The 9,266-nt window shown below is 51.0% G+C and overlaps 3 protein-coding genes across 3 annotated transcripts; 1 reads left to right on the forward strand and 2 right to left on the reverse strand.

The window, feature by feature from the left end:
* The first annotated feature begins 1,521 nt into the window (after window positions 1-1,521).
* CSUI_010577 (zinc finger an1 domain-containing stress-associated protein 12) lies at window positions 1,522-3,470 on the forward strand. Its single transcript, XM_068070680.1, has one exon. It carries the CDS (start codon window positions 2,018-2,020, stop codon window positions 3,071-3,073), a length of 1,056 nt encoding a protein of 351 aa, XP_067917343.1. The 5' UTR covers window positions 1,522-2,017; the 3' UTR covers window positions 3,074-3,470.
* Window positions 3,471-4,618: 1,148 nt separating this feature from the next.
* On the reverse strand, window positions 4,619-6,930 carry CSUI_010578 (sag-related sequence srs57). Its single transcript, XM_068070681.1, has one exon. The coding sequence runs from the start codon at window positions 5,532-5,534 to the stop codon at window positions 4,980-4,982; it is 555 nt and encodes a 184-aa protein (XP_067917344.1). The 5' UTR covers window positions 5,535-6,930; the 3' UTR covers window positions 4,619-4,979.
* Window positions 6,931-7,153: 223 nt separating this feature from the next.
* On the reverse strand, window positions 7,154-8,843 carry CSUI_010579 (uncharacterized protein). Its single transcript, XM_068070682.1, has 2 exons — window positions 8,459-8,843; window positions 7,154-8,100 (listed from the first exon to the last, which is right to left on the reverse strand). Exon 2 carries the CDS (start codon window positions 7,812-7,814, stop codon window positions 7,536-7,538), a length of 279 nt encoding a protein of 92 aa, XP_067917345.1. The 5' UTR covers window positions 7,815-8,100; window positions 8,459-8,843; the 3' UTR covers window positions 7,154-7,535.
* Window positions 8,844-9,266: the final 423 nt, after the last annotated feature.

A 9,266-nucleotide genomic window follows, 5' to 3' on the forward strand; every position in this document is an offset into this window, starting at 1 on the left:
TGCCTAAACCGTCCACGTCAAGGGACAAAAGCAGTACGCCGGTCTAACATTTCCTGTAGTGTTCATTTCTTGTGGAGCGGGAGGTGACAGCAACTCCGAGTGGACAAGCGAGGAAATTCTCATCGAGTGTCGACGAAGGGCACGTTGGGCACCCGAGTGAGTATGCTAGTACTGACCGGTGTGCCGGGTGCGGCTGCTGGGATGTGTGCGGCGACCACCCGGCCTGTGTGTGGACACGACTATGCGAGAACGGAAGATGTTGTGCTACCTTGTTGATGGCATTGCAAAGATCTTCTAGTGTTGTATTTTATCCACTGACATTCGACTGGGTGTGATTTGAGTGCTGTTTTTGCTTCGAGATATGGCAGATTGAAGTGTGTGTGTACGCTCGGACAGAATCTCTGTCTTTGATGGATAGCAACGAGGAATCAGCGATTCTTGAAGACAGGGTGACAAATCATACACCCGTAGCCAACAGGTGACCACTAAAACGGGAAATCGCGCGCGGAGAGAGGCTAGCGTTTAAAAACCAGCGACTGTCGATAGCACTTCTTGCCTCTTGCCACAGCATGCTAGTCGGTTCCCTGGTGTTCAACGGGTCTGGTCAGTGCGGACAGCAGCTCAGGTAACAACCGTTTAGCCTAAAGTAAGCGCTGCGGAAGCCAATGCTACTATCCTCTCGACTGTTTAGTTCTCCAACATTATTGGCTCCCCACGGGCTGCTACATCGAGCGGCAGTGGTAGGTGATTTGTCCGTTCGCGCGGCAGCCATTCACTATGCTAGTTTCTTTCGTATCATCCTTATTTCCTCGAGGCTTCACAGTGGTGTGAGCTCTCCTGTGTCTGCATCTTATCAGGCTAAACAGACACCTCTATCTTTCTGCTCAACGGGTCTTGACCGATTTTTGACTGCAGAGCACAAGCTGCCGGGACCCTTACGCACCCTCGGAAATGCCAAGCAGTACAGAAGGCCTCGAGGGGCAAAATATGATACCGCATCCCAATAGCGCAGGAGGACAAAATGCAAGAAATCCTGAGAGCAATGCCAGCGTACGTCTTTTGCTTACAAACCTTCAGGAAAAAGCTGTGAGTTCACCTGACCGGCTGGGTGCTCTGGGGGGGGCGCGCCTCCGTCCGGCACACTAGCACGGCGGGGAGACGACGCGGCATGTACCGCACATAACCAGGGTGCGCAGTAGGTCTCCGCCCTTGACTGCCTTGTTGGATAGCATTTCAAAAACGGCGCCGATCAAAAAGGAGGCAGTCCCCGGATACGGCTGACCAGACTCAGCAGACTCTCTCTCTTAAGACACCTCCTTTGCTACAGGGAGAAGTTAACTGCGGCTGAACCGTTACCGGTCCGCCCGCCCGCCCGAGTAACGCTTCTCAAAGTGCTGAGTAGCTGCTGCCCTGCTCCCAGGTTAGCGGTAAGTAGCAAGTTAGAGAAAAGCAGCGCAGAAGCCAAATGAAGGCATGCATTTCCCAAGCGATCATGGGAACACCTCACGCATATAGGGAGGACTGGGAAAGTCTTTTGAACAGTCGCTGGCGTTCCGTTTTCACTTGAGGGAGCTGCGTACTTGGAGGCGCAGCGCTTCATCGCCAGCACTAGCGAGGTCCCAATCGACCCGCAATTAAGTCCTGCCTTCTCGGCCTATGTCTTCGTCCGGCGCCTGCATGCATCTGTTCTCTTGCCTCTATCTGTCCGAGACGGATCCAACTTATTCCTCCTGACAGGCTTTACCGGCGAGAGCGCGCTTCTTCTTCATTGAGCCTGTAAAGCTCTTTTGTACGGCTAGAGGTTTCGTCAATTTTCTACATGTCCTTGTTCTGAAGGTCGTGTGGAAGCGACCGTGTCCAGGTGTGTAAGGCGTAAGCGCCCGTCCCAGCTTTGTAGGAGCCTTGGAGTTGCGCATCAGCTGCCTATCCTTCACAACAAACCCCTTCGGTTTTTGAACAGAGCCAATCGTTTTCAGAGGACTCCTACCATCGTCATTCTGTTTAGGGCCGTGTCCAGATGGAGGAGATAGGGGAGCATTGTGGGTACCCTCTTTGTAAGCAGTTGGATTTTCTCCCTTTTTTCTGCAGCCAATGTCAGAACTTCTACTGTCTTCAGCATCGCACGCAGACAAGCCATGAGTGTCCGGAAGCAAAACCTCCTGAAGCTGTAGAGGTAACGACCATCGGATGCAAACGGTGCCGACGTCTTTTTGAAGTTCCGGACAACATGGCCCCTGACGTGTTTCTTACCGCACATATGCAAAGCGCTAAGTGCGCCGAAACAGAACGTCAGAGGCCTCGCTGTTCTCTTGTCTCATGTACGTCCCATAAAAGATACTGTCTTGTCCAGTGCAAAGAATGCTCGCAGTTATTTTGTGTTAGTCACCGTTTTCCAGCGGACCATCAGTGCCCTGTAGCGGCTGCCGCTGAGGCATCGCGTGCTGCTCGTTCCGAAGCCTCGGCGGCTCTTGTTGCCCAAGCAAGAGAGCGCTTGAGGGCCGGACAAGCCTTGGTAGCTTCACAAGGACTGGCAGACAGCAGTAGTTTCAAAGAAGAGTCGGAGACAGCTAGTAGCGATGCAAGAGCGCATGCCGCCAATACTCACAACAGTGGTCACCGTTTCATACGGAAGACCAGCATGACAGCTAAAGGTTTGAAAACCATGAAGAAAGTGGAGGCGATGAAAATAAAAGTGAAGGCAAAACCGGATCCTTCGATATCTGAAAGGGATCAGCTTGCCGTTAGAGTTGACTGGCAGTTCGCCCCGAAAGAGAAGCTGCCCGCAAACCTCAGCTCAGAGGACAAGTTTAAGGAGGGAGCTGTTTTGATGGTAGATGGAAGTAAATCTGTAGGATGGAATCTTGACCGGGTTTGCTCTAAGTTATCAATTCGTAACGCGAATGCAGAGACAGGTCCACACGCGACGTTCTGGGCATTCGGAATCTACGATATGAACCCAAAGGATTCACTGCAACGTACCTCAAGTGTCGTCGTTACGAGGCTTGAGTCAACTGCTCAGATGAAAGACTGTGTCCAAGATGGTTCCGTTTTACTTCTTTTATGGGAAGAATGACCATGTTCAAATGTGTAGTATTGCCCGACTGCCCATTACCGGCAATGACTTAAGACTCGCGGAAGTAAGCTTCTTCGAAATCTCGTACAACAGTAACCATTTTCACAGGTGTGCTTCCTGCGGAGTCCCTCCGAGCCAACATGCCCCGGAGTTGTGGGACTTCGCGAACTTATGCCTGTTCTTTATTAAGCTTACGGAGGCACGGGCAATGCAGTCTTTCTTTTTCTGAAACGGCCTCGGCTTTTCAACTCGTGGGCAGGACGGCTGCGAATATCTACGCGGACGCACCAGATCGCGTGTGAAGTTTCTGCAACCTACAAACGGATGTCACTCGGTCCAGAAGTTCAAGTGGAGCGCTGTCGCCGCGCCCACCCATGTTTCCAAGCAATACACACCAGGAGCAGACCTGCACCGCAATACTCCCGACTGCCGCAGCAGTCTCCGCGAAGCGAGGGACAGCCTCGTCTGCTGGGCGGCAACCACCGACTCACTGGGATGCTCTTCACGCTACCTGGTTTCTTAGGAAGGCGCTTCAGATAAAAACCCAGTTACTGGGGCGGCCTGCTTCTAATCCAGAAACGATGTAGAGCGCCACAGTGACTTACTATGTAACCAGTTGTTCTGCCAGTGTGACGACCACACGAGGCCGAGTTTACGGTTTACTTCCCTCTGCTCCTAGCAATTGTTCCTTGCAAACTGGCTCGCTTGACGCGGGAGGTACGGTACAAGCTTGCCAGGGGCTTTCAGCTCGGTTTCGGGGGCGCCACCCACAGCCGGCATGGACGTCGGGCGATGCCCTGTTCCGTGTTTTCGCCGCTCGTCGTCTCCCAGCTCACGGCCCGCGCTCCCTTCTGGCCGGCGCCGAGGCTGTCCCGCAGTGCCGTCCTTTAGTGTCTGTACCAGTCTTTTATACAAGCAGTAGCAACCACCGGGCGTGTGTGCTCGCTCTTTTCCGGTGTATCCTTCGGCGTTCAATCCGCCGGCGGAGGATGGCCATATGCCCTGGTGCTCGGGCCTATCCGCAGGCTGGGCTTGTGGAAGTGTTCAGACATCTTATTATCCATGCAAGTTCGATGACTACGCCATCGCTACTCCACGTACTTCCGTGCCCTAAGACTCTTCTCAGTAGGCACGTGCCCTGCCTTGCTAGCTGTACGGCCCCGCCACTACCCGAGTCGGCGCCGCTGCTGCTTCTCGACATCGTAGAGGGGGTTCCACTGCGGAAAACCGGTAGACGCTGTGGTCCCGAGATCCAGCTTGGTTCCGCCTCATACGGCAAAGCGCCTCTTCTCTCTGCACTACGGCAGCGCGGGGGCATGAAACCACAAAGCCACTGCAGCGACTTACCCTGTCTTCTTTTATCTTGCCTGGGTCAAGTTCGGAATAGGCACACCAAACTCGGCTATCGTACACCCTGTAGCGCCACACGTGCACAGCCTCACTGTAGTTTGAGAGCCCAGTGGCAAAAAACGAGAAACCCAAGCGATTTCACGACACACTACGGGGCCGCTTAGGCGACGTCACCGTTCACCACGCAACAAGAATCTCGCATTCAGCCGAGTGCGAGCGGAGAACACCACCACCACCTCCGCGCAAGAAGTCCCGTGTACATTTGTACAGCTCAACAGAATGGTCCACCTCTGACTGCTTGTCCTCTCTGCGCTTCTAAACAACTTGGTAGCTTTCTTTCTCGTGCATGTGACACATTCGCACGCAGCGACGTAAACTTTCCGTCGTGACGGGGCACGTCATTGCAGCGTTTTCCAAGCAGACAAACAAGCGCCAGCACCAAGTGAGACGTACTACAAGGCAATTGTTCCCTATCACCCAGCCCACACAGGAGAGAATACAAAAACTCGACAGCTATACCACCATATAAATACTGATCCATCATAGGGCCAACCTTCTAAACGGAGATGATGCCATGAAGTCCACCCGCTACACCAACAATAGCGGAGAATATCCAAAGCTTTCCAACGGCTGCTGTGAATGCTGAGGCCTCAACGATGACCTTAAGCGAGCACGTGACCTGCCCCTTGACGCAACCGAGAAAAAAGGACTGCTGAGCGCCGGGGAATCGATCTTTGGGAATAGTCATCTCTAGACCCGAATCAAGTTTGCCGGACCACCATTTAGTCTCGTATTTCGGGAACAAAGCCTTCCATGTGGTTTTGCCGCAGTCCTGCGTTGTGGCGTTAGGTCCTGAACAGTAAGCCTCGGTGTGATCTGGAGGTGATGTCTGAGCTCCTTCGCCGCACTTCAGAGTGAAATGATTGTTGCTCTTAGACACTGTTATTTCTCCGACAATTGCGGTGCTGGTGTACCCACACGTCGCAGTTTGGCCAGATACCTGTGCGGTCGCAACAAGGCACAACGAGAAGAAGACTAGAGCAGAGAGGACCAAAGCGACCTCACCGCGCACTGTGGGAGGCGCCGAATGTCGCGAAGAGACGATTGCCATTTTCACACAGAAAAAAAGGGACTACAGAATGGCTGAGGCTATATAAAGGGAATCCAAGGACCCTTTCTCAAAAGGCTAGAGACAATAAAACACACGTAGACACCGTTAAACACACACAAACCACTCCGCTCGCACCATGGCCGGTTGCCCAGCGGAAACTCGCGCCTCTGTGTTGCCGCACACCCGGACATGCGACGACACAGGACACGCGGACCAGATCTATGCTGGGCGACGCCGGCCCGTACCACCCCTGCTGTCCCACGCCGTCCGCTCCTTCTTTATGAGAGATTTTCAGTACCTTTGGGCTTAGCGGAGAGAATCTCACAACTTCTGTCAGTCCGGTCAACGCGAACAAGAAAAAAATTCAACTAACTGACATAGTTGCCACTTCCGTTCTGTCCCCGGTGTACCGCCGGGAATTCCCTGGAATGTGTCTCCGTCCGTCAGTCAGCATTGCTCGTCTCTCGCGGCACTGTCAGTCAACACTTGCTCGTCTCTCTTGGCGCAATCGAAACCGCCGCCGGCACCACCACGACCACCGAATCAGTCCGTGGCCAGTGTCATCACGAGCAACACCGCCGGCACGTCTCTCACTCACTCGGGACAAAGAATGTCTATCAGTCATGCAACCGCCCCGGCAAACTTCCGATGCAACACTATCGTTTCAGTTCGGATGTAACAATTCTGTCGGAGACAATGTTTTCTATTCGCGTCCTTCACACATGGATATAAAACTATGCAATAAAAGCGTAGTTGTACCTCCAGATGAGCGCAGGCATTTGATGGTACATTCACCGGCACTTCAGTTGTGAAGAGAATTGCCGATGATTCGACAGCGTACGAGTGTCAATGGGCAAAGGCAGCTTCTCCCCCGCTTTGACACTTTGTTTTTGCACTGAGAATACTAGTCACCACACAACATTTCGACCGGCCAATTCACGTTTGAAACTAGAGGAACCTCAGACATCTTCGTCCCAACAAGGGACAAACACGGCAAATTACAAACACAGGCAGTGTTTACCGTCGTAGTTGTTTGCCGCGAGGCCCCGGCTTTGAAGAGAAAGTCGCAGGAAGGATGAGTTTGGAAGAGTGGGGGGACGGGTGTCTCCCCGACATACGGAGTCAAAAACACATGCCCGTAGATAGGTAAGCCGGCGCTTTCCTTGTTTGGCCGGTTGCGGACTGTGTGAGGCGGGCAGTGTTGCACTAGTGGATCTCTGTCTTGGAGACTCGGTTAGGCTTTTTCGGCAACTTCAGCGAGTTTGAGAGCTCTCCGGGTGTATAATGAGGGCGGAAGAAAGGTCACTTCTTGCTGCGCAGAGTGACTCGACCGGAGGCGAAGAAGGCGCGTTCAGTTGCGTGGCTAGCGAGTGTCTCACACATGGTAGTGGACGTGAGAGTGATGTAGGACGGTGAATTTGCCCTGCCGGAGTGAGTCCTTCGCATGCGGGCTCATCCGCTTGGTGCGCGAGGGCAGTACCGCTCACTCTCCGTACACCGCGCGTGCTACTTGTAGTCTTGACCTGTGCCCTTTCAACGCAATGTATCTCCTGACAATTGTTTGCGAACAGCGCCTTTCCCAACTCCTTTGTGAGAGGGGGGGGCCTCGGTCAGTCAATACGACGATTCCTGTTTTCTCTCCGTCTCCAGTGCGGCTCTGCTTTATTGAGCCGACGCGTACTGAAGCTCCGATACCCGTTCATTCGCGCTGACACATCCATATACATTCACATCAAAAGTGCGACTGACGTACAAGACAATGAATCTTGAATCTATACACATGCAAATATCAATGAAGAGGACACATAGCTAGTAATAGCTTTACAGGAGAAACTATCGATAATATTATTCTTGGTCTTGATGCTCTTGCCGACACAACGCCAGTCAAATGAGGGGGGAGCCAGGATTTCTTCAGAGTCCCTCCCCCTTTTAAAAAGCCTAGAACTGACAATGCCAAAGAAGAAACTTCTTCCGATTATGGAAAAGCCTTTTTTTCATCTGTCATATCTTTGTTGCCCTCTTTCTGTTTTCCTCATACAAGACTTGACGGTGATAAGCCTCAACACGGCGCATGCGTTCGAGTGTATAGGCATCTCGAGTCGCAGCAGCAGCAGCAGCGCCATCTTCCGTACTATCTTGAGATAGCGACCGCCTTGTCCCCCGATGATCATCCCTACTTCTCTCTGATTGTTTTCTCCAAGACTCTCTTATCCCTCCTCTCAAATCTGCGGTTTGCACCCTTCTTTCCTCTTGTGAAGAATCGCCGGGCAGCCGGGACATCCTACTTCGATTGCCGTCACCGGTGCTGTCGACTGGGGGGGGATACAGACTATAGAGAACATCTTGGCTGTGAGCAAATGAAACACCCCTCGATGGTCTTCTCCTTGGGGGGGGTTTGATTTCACATTCCTCCTCTTCTTCGTCTTCGGACGATGACGACGATGAGACCCCTCCTCTACAGCAAGGGCAACAGCAGCAGTTGCTTCTTCTTCTTCTTAAACAGCAACAGCAGCTACCACAGCGATGAGGTCTTCTACCACGTGCCAAATTCTCGGCTTTCTTTCTCCTGTGAAAAGACAAACACCATAGATTGCCATGTGTATACATATTCGTGTACAAAGAGAGAGATGATCACATACTACGCACTGTATCAGACATGCGAAGAACGAAGGAAAGCATTCCCGGCCATAGTAGAATGATGTTCTAAGAAGATAAGAAGTTCTCCCTCTACATCTCCTTTGACGGAGACAAGACGCACACCCAGATTTCTATCTATCTACCTTTAATCTATCTATCTATCTTTAATCTATCTATCTATCTTCAATCTATCTATCTATTCTCACGTCACACAGACATGCACCTATGCACCTCCATAGTATATCTATATATACATGCCCTCTATACATATATATGTATATTCTTACCGCCTTTTCTGGTGTATTTTGATGAAGCAATTGAGGAGAGCGAGGAGAAAGATGAGAAGAACACAGGCCTCAATGATAACGAGAAAAAGCCTAGGGACGTTATCCGTGATAAAGGAAGGAAGCCACGAAGTTAGTAAATCGATAACGTCGATTGTGCCATACGCCTGAAACTTCGTGAGAAACTCATACTCCTCTACACAGAAAGAAAGGAAAATACATGGAAGAAAGAATGAACGAAAGAGATAAGAGGAAGACCGAGACAAGGGGTGTCGAGACGAGTAAGATAGAGGAGAGAGGGCGAGGTCAAAAGAGAAAGAGACAGAAAAGAATTACGTGAAAGAGAGGTATCCATTACGTCCCTTCTTTGAAAAAGTCAAGACAAGATTTGTAAGGGGAAAGATCAACACTACGAGGACACACAGACAGATCTTTGTATCTATATCTATATCTATCTATATATTCTCGATGTATAAGAGCGCATACTTTTTCAGAACTATCTTCCGACCTATCTCTGTCTCTCTATGTCTGCATCTATCGATACGTATTATATCTCTCTATCTATCTATCTATCCAATCCGAGGATGATCGAGACACATGAAGTTGCCTAAATGGAATGCATTCCTGGAAGAACTGCCAAGGATCGATTCTCTCCCCTTCATACATATCTCTGCATACATGTCTCCATATACACATACATACAACATACGTACATCCATATATGCCTACATCCCTATACCCCTACAGACAGACAGACACATATTTTCTATGTGAAACAGCAGAGAAGTAAGAAATTATTTCTTCATCTATC

The sequence above is a fragment of the Cystoisospora suis genome (assembly GCF_002600585.1).
Source record: "Cystoisospora suis strain Wien I chromosome Unknown contig_7786, whole genome shotgun sequence".
Classification (NCBI taxonomy): domain Eukaryota; phylum Apicomplexa; class Conoidasida; order Eucoccidiorida; family Sarcocystidae; genus Cystoisospora; species Cystoisospora suis.